The sequence below is a fragment of the Ranitomeya imitator genome, chromosome 1 (genome assembly GCF_032444005.1).
Source record: "Ranitomeya imitator isolate aRanImi1 chromosome 1, aRanImi1.pri, whole genome shotgun sequence".
NCBI classification, from domain to species: domain Eukaryota; kingdom Metazoa; phylum Chordata; class Amphibia; order Anura; family Dendrobatidae; genus Ranitomeya; species Ranitomeya imitator.
The window spans coordinates 838,346,817-838,367,928 of NC_091282.1; the positions used below are offsets into that span (position 1 = coordinate 838,346,817).

General features: G+C 42.8%; 1 protein-coding gene across 20 annotated transcripts in view; it reads left to right on the forward strand.

The window, feature by feature from the left end:
- ADGRL3 (adhesion G protein-coupled receptor L3) overlaps nucleotides 1-21,112 on the forward strand; it is a 1,214,649-nt gene that overhangs the window by 477,208 nt on the left and 716,329 nt on the right. For 17 of the 20 annotated variants that reach the window (XM_069740665.1, XM_069740654.1, XM_069740656.1 and 14 more), the window contains exon 6: nucleotides 10,278-10,292. The exons of the other annotated variants lie outside the window; for them this stretch is intronic. In XM_069740665.1, coding sequence (XP_069596766.1) covers nucleotides 10,278-10,292 — 15 coding nt within the window. The remainder of the gene's footprint in view (nucleotides 1-10,277; nucleotides 10,293-21,112) is intronic. 20 annotated transcript variants of the gene reach the window in all.

The window sequence follows — 21,112 nt, forward strand, 5'->3', positions numbered from 1 at the left end:
GGTTAAAAAATAAAAAATAAACATATACTCACCTTCCGAGGGAGCCCTTGTAGCCATGTCGCCTGTGTGAGGTGCACTCGGCAGCTTTTGGTCTCTGGGTTGGTAGAGCAGGACCCATGATGACGTCACAGCCACATGACTGTGATGTCATGGCAGGTTCTTATCGCGCAGGCGCGCAGGACCTGTGATGAGGTCGCGGTCACATGACCGTGACGTCATGGCAGGTTCTTGTTGAATACCATCCTTGCCACCGGAACCTGCCGCTTGCATGGAGCGGTTACCGGAGCGTCGCGAGGAGCGGGAAAGGCGGCAGAAGGTGAGTATATAATGATTTTTTATTTTTTTTATTATTTTTAACATTAGATTCTTTTACTATTGACGCTGCATAGGCAGCATCAATAGTAAAAACTTGGTCAATAGCGGTGGTAGCGGAGTCAGTTACCCGAGGCATAACGCGGCATTACCGCTGGCATTAACCCTGTGTGAGCGGTGACTGCGGGGAGTATAGAGCGGGTGCCGGACACTGACTGCAGGGGAGTAGGGAGGGACTAATTGGACTGTGGCCGTCACTGATTGGTCGCGGCAGCCATGACAGGCAGCTGGTGAGACCAATCAGCGACTTGGATTCCATGACAGACAGAGGCCACGACCAATGAATATCCATGACAGAAAGAAGGACAGACAGAGGACAGACAGAAAGACGGAAGTAACCCTTAGACAATTATATAGTAGATATATATATATATACATATATATGTCTTTATATTTCAAGCAGAGATAAATAGAAGAATAGCCGTTAATTCATTTGTTTGCTTCTGTAAAATCAATGCAGGAGCCGATAGGATAGGAGACATGGTTTACATACAGTAAATCCATGCAGAATAGTTAGATATATAGATGTGTGTGATCAATACAATTAGTATAGTGTGTGTGCAAATTAGGGGACATGTATGTATTTAATAAAAGATTATTTTTGGGGAAAAAAATGGCGTGGCCTCCAGCACAATTTTCTGCACCAGAGAGGGAAAGCCAGTGACTGGGGCAGGTATTAATAGCCTAGGAAGGGGCCATGGTTATTGCCCCCCCGGCTAAAAACATCTGCCCCCAGCCACCCCAGAAAAGGCGCATCTCTAAGATGGTGGTGAACTCTGGAGTGTGGGAAAATGCCAGTTAATTTTCCCAAGCTCAAGAGTTCACCCCGGGTCATGCTGTGAGGTAGCGCAGCATCAGTGATGTCAGCGCTAGTCACTGATGCTGCTGCCGCAGCTTCTCATTCATCAGTCATCTACAGCCGGGGTGGTCGCATTAGCACCGCTCCCGGTTGTAAACTGTATATCCCCTAGATATGGATTACGGCATGGGACTGAACGCCAGAGAGGTATGGTATATTGCTGGTTATTGTTTCTTTATTACAGGAGATCGAGGGCGTCACATGGATTAGCTGAATAATAAAGATGGCAAACTGTGTTTAGTGTTTTATTTCATTATTTAACCTTTTACCAGCTATAAGATTAGTAATGGATAGGTGTCTTATTGACCCCTCTCCATTACTAAGCCGGGCTTGATGTCACCTTTCAATACAAAGGTGATATCAACCCCACAACTATTACCCCACTTGCCACCACTAAAGGGCAAGTGGGAAGAGCGAGGCTAAGTGCCTGAATTGGCGCATCTTAGAGATGCGCCTTTTCTGGGGCGGCTAAGTGCTGATGTTTTTAGCCAGGGGGGTACAATATCCATGGTCGCTTCCTAGGCTATTAATATCAGCCTTCAGCTGTCTGCATAGCCTTTGCTGGTTATTAGTTATGGGGAACCCTGTTATGTTTGCTAATGACAGGTGTTATGAAGGCAATCCAGAAACACAGTGTGCTTAGCGATCAGAGCGCACACAGTGATCTGACAAATACCCAAAAATACAAGAACGAGCTCTGAGACGTGGAAACTCTGTAGACTGCACACCTGATCCTATCCTAAACACAACTAAAAGCGGCTGTGGATTGCGCCTAACAACTACCTAGGCAACTCGGCACAGCCTAAGAAACTAGCTAGCCTGAAGATAGAAAAATAGGCCTGACTTGCCCCAGAGAAATTCCCCAAAGGAAAAGGCAGCCCCCCACATATAATGACTGTGAGTAAGATGAAAAGACAAAACGTAGGGATGAAATAGATTCAGCAAAGTGGGGCCCGATAAACTAGGACAGAGCGAGGACAGTAAAGCGAACTTTGCAGTCTACAAAAAACCCTAAAGCAAAACCACGCAAAGGGGGCAAAAAAAAACCCACCGTGCCGAACTAACGGCACGGCGGTACACCCTTTGCGTCTCAGAGCTTCCAGCAAAACAAAAGACAAGCTGGACAGAAAAAAAGCAACAAAAAAGCAAAAAGCACTTAGCTATACAGAGCAGCAGGTCACAGGAACAATCAGGAGAAGCTCAGATCCAACACTGAAACATTGACAAGGAGCAAGGATAGCAGCATCAGGCGGAGTTAAGTAATGAAGCAGCTAACGAGCTCACCAGAACACCTGAGGGAGGAAGCTCAGAAGCTGCAGTACCACTTGTGACCACAGGAGTGAATTCAGCCACAGAATTCACAACAGTACCCCCCCCTTGAGGAGGGGTCACCGAACCCTCACCAGAGCCCCCAGGCCGACCAGGATGAGCCACATGAAAGGCACGAACAAGATCGGAAGCATGAACATCAGAGGCAAAAACCCAGGAATTATCTTCCTGAGCATAACCCTTCCATTTAACCAGATACTGGAGTTTCCGTCTAGAAACACGAGAATCCAAAATCTTCTCCACAATATACTCCAATTCCCCCTCCACCAAAACCGGGGCAGGAGGCTCAACAGATGGAACCATAGGTGCCACGTATCTCCGCAACAACGACCTATGGAATACATTATGTATGGAAAAGGAGTCTGGGAGGGTCAAACGAAAAGACACAGGATTGAGAACCTCAGAAATCCTATACGGACCAATAAAACGAGGTTTAAATTTAGGAGAGGAAACCTTCATAGGAATATGACGAGAAGATAACCAAACCAGATCCCCAACACGAAGTCGGGGACCCACACGGCGTCTGCGATTAGCGAAAAGTTGAGCTTTCTCCTGGGACAAGATCAAATTGTCCACTACCTGAGTCCAGATCCGCTGCAACCTATCCACCACAGAATCCACACCAGGACAGTCCGAAGACTCAACCTGTCCTGAAGAGAAACGAGGATGGAACCCAGAATTGCAAAAAAAATGGAGAAACCAAGGTAGCCGAGCTGGCCCGATTATTAAGGGCGAACTCAGCCAACGGCAAAAAGGACACCCAATCATCCTGGTCTGCAGAAACAAAACATCTCAGATATGTTTCCAAGGTCTGATTGGTTCGTTCGGTCTGGCCATTAGTCTGAGGATGGAAAGCCGAGGAAAAGGATAGGTCAATGCCCATCCTACCACAAAAGGCTCGCCAAAACCTTGAAACAAACTGGGAACCTCTGTCAGAAACAATATTCTCAGGAATGCCATGCAACCGAACCACATGCTGAAAGAACAAAGGTACCAAATCAGAGGAGGAAGGCAATTTAGCCAAGGGCACCAGATGGACCATTTTAGAAAAGCGATCACAGACCACCCAAATGACTGACATCTTTTGAGAAACGGGAAGGTCAGAAATGAAATCCATCGAAATATGTGTCCAAGGCCTCTTTGGGACCGGCAAGGGCAAAAGCAACCCACTGGCACGAGAACAGCAGGGCTTAGCCCTAGCACAAATCCCACAGGACTGCACAAAAGTACGTACATCCCGTGACAGAGATGGCCACCAGAAGGATCTAGCCACTAACTCTCTGGTACCAAAGATTCCTGGATGACCAGCCAACACCGAACAATGAAGTTCAGAGATAAGTTTATTAGTCCACCTATCAGGGACGAACAGTTTCTCTGCTGGACAACGATCAGGTTTATTCGCCTGAAATTTTTGCAGCACCCGCCGCAAATCAGGGGAGATGGCAGACACAATGACTCCTTCCTTGAGGATACCCGCTGGCTCAGATAAACCCGGAGAGTCGGGCACAAAACTCCTAGACAGAGCATCCACCTTCACATTTTTAGAGCCCAGAAGGTACGAAATCACAAAGTCGAAGCGGGCAAAAAATAACGACCAACGGGCCTGTCTAGGATTCAAGCGCTTGGCAGACTCGAGATAAGTCAAGTTCTTATGATCAGTCAATACCACCACGCGATGCTTAGCTCCTTCAAGCCAATGACGCCACTCCTCGAATGCCCACTTCATGGCCAGCAACTCTCGATTGCCCACATCATAATTACGCTCAGCGGGCGAAAACTTCCTGGAAAAGAAAGCACATGGTTTCATCACTGAGCAATCAGAACCTCTCTGTGACAAAACCGCCCCTGCTCCAATCTCAGAAGCATCAACCTCGACCTGGAACGGAAGAGAAACATCTGGCTGACACAACACAGGGGCAGAACAAAAACGACGCTTCAACTCCTGAAAAGCTTCCACAGCAGCAGAAGACCAATTAACCAAATCAGCACCCTTCTTGGTCAAATCGGTCAATGGTTTGGCAATGCTAGAAAAATTACAGATGAAGCGACGATAAAAATTAGCAAAGCCCAGGAACTTTTGCAGACTTTTCAGAGATGTCGGCTGAATCCAATCCTGGATGGCTTGGACCTTAACTGGATCCATCTCGATAGTAGAAGGGGTAAAGATGAACCCCAAAAATGAAACTTTCTGCACACCGAAGAGACACTTTGATCCCTTCACAAACAAAGAGTTAGCACGCAGGACCTGAAAAACCATTCTGACCTGCTTCACATGAGACTCCAAATCATCTGAGAAGATCAAAATGTCATCCAAGTAAACAATCAGGAATTTATCCAGATACTCACGGAAGATGTCATGCATAAAAGACTGAAACACAGATGGAGCATTGGCAAGTCCGAACGGCATCACTAGATACTCAAAATGACCCTCGGGCGTATTGAATGCAGTTTTCCATTCATCTCCTTGCCTGATTCTCACCAGATTATACGCACCACGAAGATCTATCTTAGTGAACCAACTAACCCCCTTAATCCGAGCAAACAAGTCAGATAACAATGGCAAGGGATACTGAAATTTAACAGTGATCTTATTAAGAAGGCGGTAATCAATACACGGTCTCAGCGAACCATCCTTCTTGGCTACAAAGAAGAACCCTGCTCCCAGTGGTGATGACGATGGGCGAATATGTCCCTTCTCCAGGGATTCCTTCACATAACTGCGCATAGCGGCGTGTTCGGGCACGGATAAATTAAATAATCGACCTTTAGGGAATTTACTACCAGGAATCAAATTGATAGCACAATCACAATCCCTATGCGGAGGTAGAGCATCGGACTTGGGCTCTTCAAATACATCCTGATAATCAGACAAGAACTCTGGGACCTCAGAAGGGGTGGATGACGAAATCGACAAAAATGGAACATCACCATGTACCCCCTGACAACCCCAGCTGGATACCGACATGGAATTCCAATCCAATACTGGATTATGGGTTTGTAGCCATGGCAACCCCAACACGACCACATCATGCAGATTATGCAACACCAGAAAGCGAATAACTTCCTGATGTGCAGGAGCCATGCACATGGTCAGCTGGGCCCAGTATTGAGGTTTATTCTTGGCCAAAGGTGTAGCATCAATTCCTCTCAATGGAATAGGACACCGCAAAGGCTCCAAGAAAAACCCACAACGTTTAGCATAATCCAAATCCATCAGATTCAGGGCAGCGCCCGAATCCACAAACGCCATGACAGAAAACGACGACAAAGAGCATATCAAGGTAATGGACAGAAGGAATTTGGACTGTACAGTACCAATGACGGCAGACCTAGCGGACCGCTTAGTGCGCTTAGGACAATCAGAAATAGCATGAGTGGAATCACCACAGTAGAAACACAGACCATTCAGACGTCTGTATTCCTGCCGTTCAACTCTAGTCATAGTCCTATCGCACTGCATAGGCTCAGGTTTAACCTCAGGCAGTACCGCCAAATGGTGCACAGATTTACGCTCGCGCAAGCGTCGACCGATCTGAATGGCCAAAGACAAAGACTCATTCAAACCAGCAGGCATAGGAAATCCCACCATGACATCCTTAAGAGCCTCAGAGAGACCCTTTCTGAACAAAGCTGCCAGCGCAGATTCATTCCACTGAGTGAGTACTGACCATTTCCTAAATTTCTGACAATATACTTCTATATCATCCTGACCCTGGCACAAAGCCAGCAAATTTTTCTCAGCCTGATCCACTGAATTAGGCTCATCGTACAGCAATCCGAGCGCCAGGAAAAACGCATCGACACTACTCAATGCAGGGTCTCCTGGCGCAAGAGAAAATGCCCAGTCTTGAGGGTCGCCGCGCAAAAAAGAAATAATAATCAAAACCTGTTGAATAGGATTACCAGAAGAATGAGGTTTCAAGGCCAGAAATAGCTTACAATTATTTTTGAAACTTAGAAACTTAGTTCTATCTCCAAAAAACAAATCAGGAATAGGAATTCTTGGTTCTAACATAGATTTCTGATCAATAGTATCTTGAATTTTTTGTACATTTATAACGAGATTATCCATTGAAGAGCACAGACCCTGAATATCCATGTCCACACCTGTGTCCAGAATCACCCAAATGTCTAGGGGAAAAAAAAAAAGTGAACACAGAGCTGAGAAAAAAAAAAAAAATGATGTCAGAACTTTTTCTTTCCCTCTATTGAGAATCATTAGTTTGGCTCCTTGTACTGTTATGTTTGCTAATGACAGGTGTTATGAAGGCAATCCAGAAACACAGTGTGCTTAGCGATCAGAGCGCACACAGTGATCTGACAAATACCCAAAAATACAAGAACGAGCTCTGAGACGTGGAAACTCTGTAGACTGCACACCTGATCCTATCCTAAACACAACTAAAAGCGGCTGTGGATTGCGCCTAACAACTACCTAGGCAACTCGGCACAGCCTAAGAAACTAGCTAGCCTGAAGATAGAAAAATAGGCCTGACTTGCCCCAGAGAAATTCCCCAAAGGAAAAGGCAGCCCCCCACATATAATGACTGTGAGTAAGATGAAAAGACAAAACGTAGGGATGAAATAGATTCAGCAAAGTGGGGCCCGATATTCTAGGACAGAGCGAGGACAGTAAAGCGAACTTTGCAGTCTACAAAAAACCCTAAAGCAAAACCACGCAAAGGGGGCAAAAAAAAACCCTTTGCGTCTCAGAGCTTCCAGCAAAACAAAAGAAAAGCTGGACAGAAAAAAAGCAACAAAAAAGCAAAAAGCACTTAGCTATACAGAGCAGCAGGTCACAGGAACAATCAGGAGAAGCTCAGATCCAACACTAAAACATTGACAAGGAGCAAGGATAGCAGCATCAGGCGGAGTTAAGTAATGAAGCAGCTAACGAGCTCACCAGAACACCTGAGGGAGGAAGCTCAGAAGCTGCAGTACCACTTGTGACCACAGGAGTGAATTCAGCCACAGAATTCACAACAGAACCCCACATCATTATTTTTTTTGGGGGGTCCCCCATTTTAATAGCCAGTAAAGGCTAAGTATATAGCTGTGAGCTGATATTAATAGCATGGGAAGCTCCATAGGTATTACCCTCTTCCCAGGCTATAAACATCTACTGCCAGTCACTGGTTTTCCCTCTACTGTTTTTGAAAATTGCACGGGAGCCCACGCCATTTTTTTCCAATAAATAATTGTTTATTAATTAATTACATGTCCAGTAATTTGCACACACACTGTACTAATTGTATTTGTCACTGACATCTATAGATCTACCTATTCTATATGTATTTACTGTATGCAATCCATCTCTTCTATCCTTTAAGCTCCTGCAGTGATTTTTACAGAAGCTGGCAGATGAATTACCGACTTTTATTCTATCTATCTTTCAGTTCAATACAAATATATATATATATATATATATGTATATATATATATATACAGTACAGACCAAAAGTTTGGACACACCTTCTCATTTAAAGATTTTTCTGTATTTTCATGACTATGAAAATTGTACATTCACACCGAAGGCATCAAAACTATGAATTAACACGTGGAATTATATACTTAACAAAAAAAGTGTGAAACAACTGAAATTATGTCTTATATTCTAGGTTCTTCAAAGTAGCCACCTTTTGCTTTGATGACTGCTTTGCACACTCTTGCCATTCTCTTGATGAGCTTCAAGAGGTAGTCACCGGGAATGGTTTTCACTTCACAGGTGTGCCCTGTCAAGTTTAATAAGTGGGATTTCTTGCCTTATAAATGGGATTGGGACCATCAGTTGTGTTGTGCAGAAGTCTGGTGAATACACAGCTGATAGTCCTACTGAATAGACTGTTAGAATTTGTATTATGGCAAGAAAAAAGCAGCTAAGTAGAAAAAAACGAGTGGCCATCATTACTTTAAGAAATGAAGGTCAGTCAGTCCAAAAAATTGGGAAAACTTTGAAAGTGTCCCCAAGTGCAGTGGCAAAAACCATCAACCGCTACAAAGAAACTGGCTCACATGAGGACCGCCCCAGGAAAGGAAGACCAAGAGTCACCGCTGCTTTTGAGGATAAGTTTATCTGAGTCACCAGACTCAGAAATCGCAGGTTAACAGCAGCTCAGATTAGAGACCAGGTCAATGCCACACAGAGTTCTAGCAGCAGGCACATCTCTACAACAACTGTTAAGAGGAGACTTTGCGCATCAGGCCTTCATGGTAAAATAGCTGCTAGGAAACCACTGCAAAGGACAGGCAACAAGCAGAAGAGACTTGTTTGGGCTAAAGAACACAAGGAATGGACATTAGACCAGTGGAAATCTGTGCTTTGGTCTGATGAGTCCAAATTTGAGATCTTTGGTTCCAAATACCGTGTCTTTGTACAACTACAATGCCTGATTCCCACCGTGAAGCATGGAGGAGGAAGTGTGATGGTGTAGGGGTGCTTTGCTGGTGACACTTTTGGGGATTTATTCAAAATTGAAGGCATACTGAACCAGCATGGCTACCACAGCATCTTGCAGCGGCATGCTATTCCATCCGGTTTGCATTTATGAGTTGGACCGTCATTTATTTTTCAACAGGACAATGACCCCAAACACACCTCCAGGCTGTCTAAGGGCTATTTGACCAAGAAGGAGAGTGATGGTGTGCTACGCCAGATTACCTGGCCTCCATAGTCACCAGACCTGAACCCAATCGAGATGGTTTGGGGTGAGCTGGACAGCAGAATGAAGGCAAAAGGGCCAACAAGTGCTAAGCATCTCTGGTAACTCCTTCAAGATTGTTGGAAGACCATTCCCGGTGACTCCCTCTTGAAGCTCATCAAGAGAATGGCAAGAGTGTGCAAAGCAGTCATCAAAGCAAAAGGTGGCTACTTTGAAGAACCTAGGATATGAGACATAATTTCAGTTGTTTCACACTTTTTTGTTAAGTATATAATTCCACATGTGTTAATTCATAGTTTTGATGCCTTCAGTGTGAATGTACAATTTTCATAGTCATGAAAATACAGAAAAATCTTTAAATGAGAAGGTGTGTCCAATCTTTTGGTCTGTACTGTATGTGTATTACTGACATGTATATATACTGTGTGTATATATATATATGCTATGTGTATATATATTCTATCTATTCTGTTCTAACCTGTCAGTGTGATTTTACTGTAAACCTCACATGATTTGCCGGCTTTTCAAAGGACACCGGTGCGTAAAAAACATGGCGTGAGTGCTGTGCGAGATACGCAGCAAATCACAGCATGCTGCGATTTTTTTTCAGTCCAATTTCAGCTGAGAAAAAAATCACAGATAAGATGTCACCCATTGAAAAAACATTGGTCCGAGTGCAATCTGATTTTTTATCGGATTGCACTCGTCCATATTTCTCGCAAGTGAGTATGAGCACTAATCAGGATAACGGTGTCAATCTTACAGTGTCTGTAGTTTACTGAGACCAATCCTGCTGACAGGTTCCCTTTAACTATATTTAAAACTAGTCCTCAATAAAAGCTTTCTTATTTGTTTTACACAATTATGTTATATGGTGTTATTTTAAGGTTTTATTGAGTATACATACTGAAGAATTGTTTACATATTATATATTTAAATAAATTCGCATTTTTATATTTTAATTTTCACGTTTTCTTAAATTTATATCACTATTTGAAAAAGGTTCATAGAAATATAATAACATGTCTTTTTTTTCTTTTTTGCATCTTCTACTGTAGAAGTGGAACAAAGAGGTAATTTAATCTATATACTTGTGTAATATGTATCAATATCAATGTGTCATATATATGAATTTGTGAAACTTGAGGGAATTTGCACACATTCAGTATTTGCAACTGAAAAATTTGCTGCAAATACTGATGTGTTGGCAGTAAAAATGCAGCATCAAATGCAAGTTTATGATATGTTTTTGACACATTTTTCCCATTCATTAGAGTAAAAATGGTTAAATAATTGGCATTCTGCAGATATGAAGCAAAAAAATAAAAATAAAGTGTGCATGAGGCTTCAGGAATCTAGTAATTCTTTCAGTTTTGTAACAATTCTGCACAGAAAAACCATGACAAAAATGCAGCAAATATTTAATGTGTGCACATATCCCAAGGCTATGTTACCATGATGGGCATTTGGAGAGTTTTTATGTTATTTCACGTTGCAGATTTTATGCACCTATTAAATAAATTAGGTTTCTTCTGTTTTTTTAATTGCGTTTTTATCTCTTTTTTGACCCTGCGGTTTTTGTTTCTTAGGCCGGGGTCACACTAGCATAGAATACGGACAAGTGCTGTTGCGAGAAAACATCGCATAGCTCTCGGACCAGTGTTAATCTATGGGGCCCCTCACATCACCGTTTTTTTCTCGGGCGTTCAGCGTGCGAGTAAAATTGCAGCATGCTACGATTTTACACATATATCGTCCGAGTCTCTCCAATGCAAGTCTATGGGTGCGATAAAATCGGACACCACATGGACTATAAGTGTAGCTTGCGAGAAATACGCAACCATTTTCCTCATTTCAGCTCATTGAGTCATGAAATTCAATGGGGAAAAGGAGTGAGAAATGTAAAGCCATACGCAAGGCATACAGATGTCATACGGATACATAGGTGCGAGAAAATCGCAACATCGCATTGCAAAGGTATTACACACGTATGACCATACCGAGAACACTTGTGCGACTCTCAGCAGGGAAACCCGGACCGATTTTCCATACTGCAAGTGTGACCCCGGCCTTATTGTAATGCCATGTTTTACATAAAGCTGTTTTGTTTTTCATACTTTGTGGTATTTGTCTGTGACAAAACTTTATTGACACAGTCCTGTGTGGAGTACATGTGTTTCTACTGAGTTTCTGCAGCAGAAACACACAAAAACCACTTGTGCGTGTTTTACTTGTGGATTTTCCACATCCATTTTATGGGGGACATCTCCATGTAAAACTCAGTGTACCCCCAAGAGAAATTGACATGTTGTGGATATGAAACACGCACCGCGGGTCAGTTTACGCTGAGGAAACAAGAAGCACAGTAGGCATACGATTTCTATAAAGCTACTTTCCCACAACGAGTTTTCGATGTTGCATATTTTCTGCATGCATTAAGTAAAATAGGTTATTTGCATTTTTTCAAAAATACGCAGCTTAAAAAACTTAACAAAGACTCTTTTTGGTAACGTAGGCTAAGGCAACATGCACACACTGAGTTTTTTACCTCAGTATTTGTAAACCAAAACTAGGAATGGGTGATAAATACAGAAGTGATGCATATGTTTCTAATTATACTTTTCCTCTGATTGTTCCACTTCTGGTTTTGGCTTACAGATACTGAGGTAAAATACTGACCAAATATGTGGGAGGCCTAAAATGCTGTGGCCTAAAACGCTGTGTTTTTGGTGCAGAAAAAATACGCACTGCCAATACCTGACCAAGAACTCACTGTGGGAGCATAGGCTACGTGCACACGTTGAGTATTTGGTCAGTATTTTACCTCAGTGTTTATAAGCCAAAACCAGGAGTGGGTAAAAAATGCAATATTGTTCTTTTTTTCATAACCTTTCTAATTTTACATCAATTCAGCTGCATTAGGGCTTGTTTTTTGGGTGATGAGCTAAAGTTTTCATTGCTATCATTTTGGGGTACATACAGTGTTTTGATCTTAATTACATAATTTAGGGAGAGGTGCGGCCTCCGAAAAAAACAGAAATTCTGGCATTCCCATTTTGTTTTCCTGTATAATTTTCCAGTAGAGATTTAATTACCATATGTTATTTTTGATATCATCATACTTTTTAGGGTATGTGAATAGCAATTTTTTCTATTGGAAAAATGGTGGTAATTCAAATGTATGTTTTATTTCTTATTAAGTTTTGAAAACTTTCATCTTACTTTTGCTTACCTTACTTTTTTTTCTCCCAAAGAGACCTGAACGTACTGTGCACTGGAATATTTCAGTATTATAGTATATAGTACAGTTAACAATTTCGTATGATACTTCAATATTTCAGTATTGTAGTATGTAGTGAAATTAATGATCCTACTATATAATTGTCTAAGGGTCACCTCCGTCTGTCTTTCTGTCATGGATATTCATTGGTCGCGGCCTCTGTCTGTCATGGAATCCAAGTCACTGATTGGTCGTGGCAAAACGCCCACGACCATTGCCACGACCAATCAGCGATGACCACAGTCCGGCAGCAATATGGCCGCTCTTTCCTCCCCGCAGTTAGTGCCTGCTCCATACTCCCCTCCAGTCATCCAGTCAGCCCTCACACAGGGTTAATGCCAGCGTTACAGGAGCGTGGTGTAACGCACTCCGGTTACGCAGCTATTAACCCTGTGTGACCAAGTTTTTACTATTGATGCTGCGTATGCAGCATCAATAGTAAAACGATGTAATGTTACAAATAATAATAATAAAAAAAAACGTTATTCTCACCCTCCGACGTCGCGTCCCGTCCGCCGGCAGGTTCCGGTGCTAAGGATGCTATGGGAGAAGGACCTGCCATGACGTCACGGTCATGTGACCGTGACGTCATCACAGGTCCTGCGCGCCTGCGCGAGAAGGACCTGCCATGACGTCACGGTCATGTGACCGCGACGTCATCACAGGTCCTGCGCGCCTGCGCGAGAAGGACCTGCCATGACATCACGGTCATGTGACCGCGACGTCATCACAGGTCCTGCGCTCATAGTAATACCAACCCTGGCACCAGAAACTGCCGTGTGCACCGTACACAGGAGCCAGGACTAAGGTGAGTACCGTATATGTTCATTTTTTATTTTATGTCACTGGCCAATATACTACATTACTGGGCAATATACTACGTAGCTGACCAATATACTACATACTACGTGGCTGTGCAATATACTACGTGGCTGGGCAATATACTATGTTGCTGGGCAATATATTACGTGGCTGGGCAATATACTACGTGACTGGGCAATATACTACGTGACTGGGCAATATACTAAGTGACTGGGCAACATACTACGTGGCTGGGCAATATACTACGTAGCTGGGCAATATACTACGTGACTGGCCAATATACTATGTAGCTGGGCAATATACTATGTAGCTGGGCAATATATTATGTGACTGGCCAATATACTATGTAGCTGAGCAATATACTACGTAGCTGGGCAATATACTACGTGACTGGCCAATATACTACATAGCTGGGCAATATACTACGTTACTGGGCAATATACTATGTCGCTGGGCAATATACTACGTGACTGGGCAATATACTACGTGGCTGGGCAATAAACTACGTGGACATGCATATTCTAGAATACCCGATGCGTTAGAATCGGCCCACCATCTAGTCTTCTATAAAGCCCAGCCTAGAGGTACAAACATGATGGCAGCGGGGTGCCTTCAGTAGGCCCCTGGCTACCATGGTAACCCATTAGCACCCCATGATCACATGGTGGTGGCAGATAGGCATCTGAATGGGCATTCCACTGGGATTGCAATACTTAAATGCCGCTGTTAAAGTTTAAGAGTGTCATTATAGTGGTTACAGATCAACAGGATGTTTCTTCAGAGTCTTCTCAGGGGGGTGTGCACTTTCCAATCACAGCTCGACAGTGTCTGAGACTGATAGATCAGCTGCCGAGCTGTGATTGGCAGTCTGTGAAGAAAGGGTGAAAGCACACACCTCTATAGAAGTCTTTGAAGAAACATTCAGTTGGTCTGCAATCAGAGATTTCACATGCTGCACTCCAAAAGCAACAAATGTCAATATCTATGCAATGGAGTGACACAGCACCAAAAGGGAAAGAGAGGCAGAATCAGGAGAGTGCAGGAATTTTAACTCAGTTCTTTTGAGCAAGTGATAGGCCCTCTTTAAGTGTAAAAAATTGTTAAATAGAAGTAAATATATAAATCATTATTAAGAAACAAGCTTACAAATAAGAAAATAATAAATGTGTAAAAATAAAAATAGAAAAAATACTCCAAGAATATAAAACATATAAATATAAGCAAACACATAATCTCCAGAAGCCACCTTTATGAGGAGCATCCATCATGACACAGGCAAATGTTACATGGTCTTCTTAACAACCTTGTAATATTGTGAATTAGCTCAACTACATCAACATTTTATCTCTATGATGATTCAGCTATGATGTCCCTTAACACCTTTAAGCACATTTAACACACATATTAATATCTTTATGCACATTAGCATGAAAGGATTAAACACTGTTATGATTGTATTTTGTTAAAGTAATTATATTAATACGGTATATAAAAAGTAGAAAGAAAGAAATTTGCCCCTTTTTATGGATTTTTTTGCTACATGTAAAATACCTAATTTTTTTTAAAATAAATTCTAAAACATATTTTCTATTACATTCAGGGATTTACTTATATCATCATTCTGAATATTAAAATAAGGGTTTCACACACACACACACACACACACACACGATTAATATGTTTGCATGAGCTTGAGACTCCCAGAATAATGATACCCAAAAACATTTTTCAACTCGAACCAAATATAGCAAAGGCAGGGATATTCATTCTGTCATAAAATTTACATATACAATATACAGTATATACTGTATATATGTATGTATGTATATATATATATATATATATATATATATATTTATATATAAACTACCGTTCAAAGGTTTGGGGTCACCCAGACAATTTTGTGTTTTCCATGAAAACTCATACTTTTATTAATCAAATGAGTTGCCAAGTGAATTGAAAATCTAGTCCAGACATTGACAAGGTTCGAAAAAAAGTTTTTTATTTGAAATAATCATTTTCTCCTTCAAACTTTGCTTTCGTCAAAGAATGCTGCCTTTACAGCATTGCAGACCTTTGGCATTGTAGCAGTTAATTTGCTGAGGTAATCTGGAGAAATTTCACCCCATGCTTCCAGAAGCCCCTCCCACAAGTTGGTTTGGCTTGATGGGCACTTTTTGCGTACCACACGGTCAAGTTGCTCCCACAAGAGCTCAATGGGGTTGAGATCTGGTGACTGCGCTGGCCACTCCATTATAGATAGAATACCAGCTGCCTGCTTCATCCCTAAATAGTTCTTACATAATTTAGAGGTGTGCTTTGGGTCATTGTCCTGTTGTAGGATGAAATTGGCTCCAATCAAGCGCTGTCCACAGGGTATGGCATGGCTTTGCAAAATGGAGTGATAGCCTTCCTTATTCAAAATCCCGTTTACCTTGTACAAATCTTCCACTTTACCAACACCAAAGCAACCCCAGACCATCACATTAACTCCACCATGCTTGACAGATGGCATCAGGCACTCTTCCAGCATCTTTTCAGTTGTTCTGTGTCTCACAAATGTTCTTCTGTGTGATCCAAAAACCTCAAACTTGGATTCGTCTGTCAATAACACTTTTCTCCAATCTACCTCTGTCCAATGTCTGTGTTCTTTTGCCCATAGTAATATTTTCCTTTTATTAGCCAGTCTCAGATATGGCTTTTTCTTTGCCACTCTGCCCTGAAGGCCAGCATCCCGGAGCTGCCTCTTCACTTTAGACGTTGACACTGGCAATTTGCGTGTACTATTTAATGAAGCTGCCAGTTGAGGACCTGTGAGGCATCGATTTCTCAAACTACAGACTCTAATGTACTTGTCTTGTTGCTCAGTTGTGCAGCGGGACCTCCCACTTCTCTTTCTACTTTGGTTAGAGCCTGTTTGTGCTCTCCTCTGAAGGAAGTAGTACACACTGTTGTAGGAAATCTTCAGTTTATTGGCAATTTCTCACATGGAATATTCTTCTTTTCTAAGAAGAATAGACTGTAAAGTTTCACATGAAAGTTCTTGTTTTCTGACCATTTTGAGAGTTTAATTGAACTAACAAATGTAATGCGCCTGATTCTCAACTAGCTCAAAGGAAGGTCAGGTTTATAGGTTCTCTAATCAGCCAAACTGTTTTCAGCTGTGCTAACATTCTTGCACAAGGGTTTTCAAGGGTATTCTAATCATCCATTAGTCTTCTTACACAGTTAGCAAACACAAAGTACCATAAGAACACTGGAGTGATGGTTGTTGGAAATGGGTCTCTGTACACCTATGAAGATATTGCATTTCAAACCAGACGTTTGCAGCTATAATAGTCATTTACCATGTTAACAATGTATTGAGTGTATTTCTGAATCATTTAATGTTAGCTTCATTGGATAAAAATGTGCTTTTCTTTGAAAAATAAGGAAATTTCTAAGTGACCCTAAACTTTTGAAAAGTAGTGTTTATATATATAAAAACCAGGGCCTTTTGGCTGGTTCCACCACTGGTGTCTGGGTGGATTGGTTGCATTTTGTAATTTGCCTGGCCTGGCCTGCTGCGACTGCAGGGACTGAGGTTGTTGCACGTCTCTTGCAGTCTAGAGCGTACCACCCTTTTTCGCCGATATGGTGGGTATAAGTTACTCGGTCACTGACGTTTAGGTCCCTGTCAGAGTGTCCTTCCATTAGATGGGATTCCACAACTCTCCGGTTGAAAGAGATTTCGTTGATCATACCGGCTTCTTTTATAAATCCCCAGCCTCTCTGCTGTTTGAAGACCACCACTTCCCCCTGTCGCAGTGCTCCCCTTTCTGCCTTAGAGATTTTACGCATTTGGGCCTTCCCTGCCAGATTCCTCTCCTCAAAAGCTGCTTCACGGGCCAGGGATTTCTGTCTCTCCCACTCCTCCCGACGCCTGCAATGCTCCCGCCAGGTAATCATGGGGATCCCCCCTGGAGCATGATCATATCCACCTCCGCAGGTCCCTCTGCGAACACCATGGGTTCCAGGGAGCTAGCCTGGGATCCACTAATTGGGATAAGTGGGGCAGTCATCTGCCTCAGGCCACTGTCATCCCGGGGTAGCTGGTAACGTACCCCTCGAGATGGTGGAATTGGAAAGGGGCCCAGCAGGGTGTCATCGGGCCCAGGGGTTGCTGCAGAGCTGGCGGCCGGGATACCCTCAAGGTGCGGTGGCGTATCACCGAGGGCCTCGAAACCCTGATCGGGTGTGTATAGTGGTGGAGGGGAGTTGGGAATGTCCGTCGGGTCTTCCGCCACTGGGGTCATCAGGGTCATGCCCCTTACCTCTGCCAAATCGCTGCTATGCTTCCCTGGTGTCACTCTCCTGTGTTCCACGCTCCTACATGTCCACTAAACACTGTCCTTTCCTTCTTGTTCTTTCAATCCTGGAGCTGCAGCAACTCTGGCTGCATGGCCCCATACACGTCTCTCTGCCTCAGACTGCTCCAGTCTGCTGTCCGGCACTAACCAACTCACTTTCCCTTCAAGCCAGAATCTATATTAGGTAAGTTCCCCCTTAACCAGGTTTAGAACTACCCTTTCTGGCCTGGAGTGTGAACATGTTGTGTGCATTGTGTTTACCTGGTGAAACAAATCTTCCTTCGCTTCCAAGCGTGACAATCACTCTCCCCGTGAGGAAAGCAATGCCACTGTAACAATCAGGACCCTGGGGTGTTACATATATATCAGTAAGGGTCTGTTCACATTTTGTCTTTTGCATCTTAAAAAAAGCATTTTACTGTCCAAGGAAAATTGATGAGATTTGTGAAATGTCATGCAGATTTTGCTTATTTTTTCCTTACAGATGTGAAGCAGTTTCAAATCTGCAGCATGTTAATTCTTTTAATGAATGGGAAAAAAGCACAAAAAACGCATCAAAACTCATGCACAAAGATGGCAAACATGTGCAGCCTTTTTCCTGCAAACACAGTATTTCCAGTAGAATTTATTGCTGCGAATTCTGAACTTACGCACATACTCTAAGACATCTCTTTTTTCACGTATGTGCAAAAAAAAAATTACCGATTTTCATCACTGTTTTGGATCTGATTTTATCAGTGTGTCACATTTTACCGTCAGTGTTTTATTAGTGATTATCTCGTATGCAAAAGAAAAAATCCAAAGCTTCTCCTGTCCCTTGCACTGTTAAAGGGAACCTGTCACCCTCCTCCAGGGCCTATTAAAATAAAAGAGCCACCTTCAGCAGCACTAAGGCTGCATTCTGTGAAGGTGGCTCTTATGTTTATTATCCCTAGGAACGCTGAAATAATGAGTTTTATAAATTTCCCGCCATACCACTATTGACTCAGGGAGGTATGTTTTCTCCCCCAGTCTTAACCGCCACGCAGCCATCCATCATCCCCCTCTGTCCTCCGGGTGCTGCCTCCTCTCTTTGTCATGATGTCACTGGTGCCTGCGCTTTGCAATCAATTCTTGGGCATGCACCGTGCGAGCTGCCCGGGAACTTACATCAGGTGATGTAAGGATATCGCACTTGCGCGTAACAGAGGCCCCAGATCCTGCCCCACAGTGTGTTATGATGCTCGAGAACAATGCTCGAGAACTGATTGCAGAGCGCAGGGGCCTGTGACGTCACCAGAAAGAGAGGAGGCGGCGCCCGGAAGCCAGAGGGGGATGATGGATGGCTGCAAGGCGGTTGAGTCAGGGGGAGCATACCTCCCTGACTCAATAGAGGCATGGTGGGAAATTTAAAAAACTCGTTATTTCAGCATTCCTAGGGATAATAAACATAAGAGTCACCTTCACAGAATGTAGCCTTAGTGCTACTGAAGGTGGCTCTTTTACTTTAATAGGCCTTGGGGGGGGGGGGTGACAGGTTCCATTTAAAAACAAACAATGTGGATTGCACGCAGATGATTTTCAAGAACCTATAGTTGTTTGGATGATTTTTCTCATATGACTTAGATAAAAATAAGACATCTCTGTGATTTTTTTTGTGCACACACAGAAATGCGAACAGACTTGTGAAAAAACAAGTACATGTGAACAACCCTATAGATTGTAACGGATACATGCAATCAATATTTGGTGTGACAACCCTTTGCCTTAAAATCTGCATCAAAGCACCAATTCTTTTAGGTATGCTTGCACACAAATTTTGAAAGAACTCAGCAGGGGAGTTGTTCCAAAGTACAGTTGGTACGGAAAGTATTCAGACCCCTTTAAATCATTTAGTCTTTGTTTCATTGCAGCAATTTGTTAAATTCAAAAAAGTTCATTTTTTCACATTAATGTACAATCTGCACCCCATCTTGACTGAAAAAAACAGAAATGTAGAAATTTTTGCAAATTTAATAAAAAAGAAAAACTGAAATATCACATGGTCATAAGTATTCAGACCCTTTGCTCAGTCACTCATATTTAAGTCACATGCTGTCCATTTCCTTGTGATCCTCCTGGAGATGGTTCTACTTCTTCATTGGAGTCCAGCTGTGTTTAATTAAACTGATAGGATTTGATTTGGAAAGGCACACACCTACTGTATCTATATAAGACTTCACAGTTCACAGTACATGTCAGACCAAATGAGAATCATGAGGTCAAATGAACTGGCCAAGGAGCTCAGAGACAGAATTGTGGCAAGGCATAGATCTGGCCAAGGTTACAACAGAATTTCTGCAGTACTCAAGGTTCCTAAGAACACAGTGGCCTCCATAATCCTTCCATATTGGAAGAAGTTTGGGACCACCAGAAGTCTTCCTAGACCTGGCCGTCCAGCCAAACTGAGCAATCGTGGGAGAAGAGCCTTGGTGAGAGAGGTAAAGAAGAACCCCAAGATCACTGTGGCTGAGCTCCAGAGATGCAGTAGGGAGATGGGAGAATGTTCCACAAAGTCAACTATCACCGCAGCCTTTCACCAGTCGGGCCTTTCCTCAGTGCAAGACATATGAAAACCCACATAGAGTTTGCTTAAAATTACATGAAGGACTCCCAGACTATGAAAAATACACATGCTTACATGCCTTGGCATGCTATCAATCTATAACTATGGGGGTAGGACCAGTGTGATGATCCCTTGTAAGGGCCTAGTAAAGGCATTTTTATTGTGTTGCCAATGTGATTTCCAGACCGATCCCCCGACTAGCATTGCATTCAAGACAAAAGCAGAACTCATCACTGGAGAGAATAGACTTCCATTCCAGCCTCCATGGCCATCTTGCTTTGCACTATGATAGCCTTTGAGTGCGGTGTCGTGAGGTCAATGGATCTCCTGTCTCATCTTCCAATATTTTGCAAACACCTTCTGAGGGTTTGTGTAGACGCTGATGCCTTACACTTGATAAGTGACATCCAATTTCACTTACAGTAAAGAATAGATCACTACATGCCATACTTCTAAACTGAAGATCCGTCCACGCTGAGTTTCTCATCTGTGCACCTTTCCTGTTATTACAGTTTGTCATTGCTCTCCGAATTACTGGGACACGCAACGTTAAACAGTGCTGATCTCTTGACCTACGCGTGTAGCAATCTGTCGGCGTGATAAACCAGTTTATCTCAGTTCAAGGATTCTGTTTCTATCTGTTTGCGACAAGTGGTGATAACTGGCACATCAATGAGCAGAAGGCAGTGCCCAATTATCTTACAAGATTTTCAAGGTTTCATGTGGCTAAATAAAATGCTTTCAATCTGAATTTTATGACTCTCCCACATGCCTAATATTTGAGTTATTCAAAATAATACTCGGCACTCAAGAGGATTGCATCGAACAGAAGGATTTGTTTATTCGGTAACCTTTATA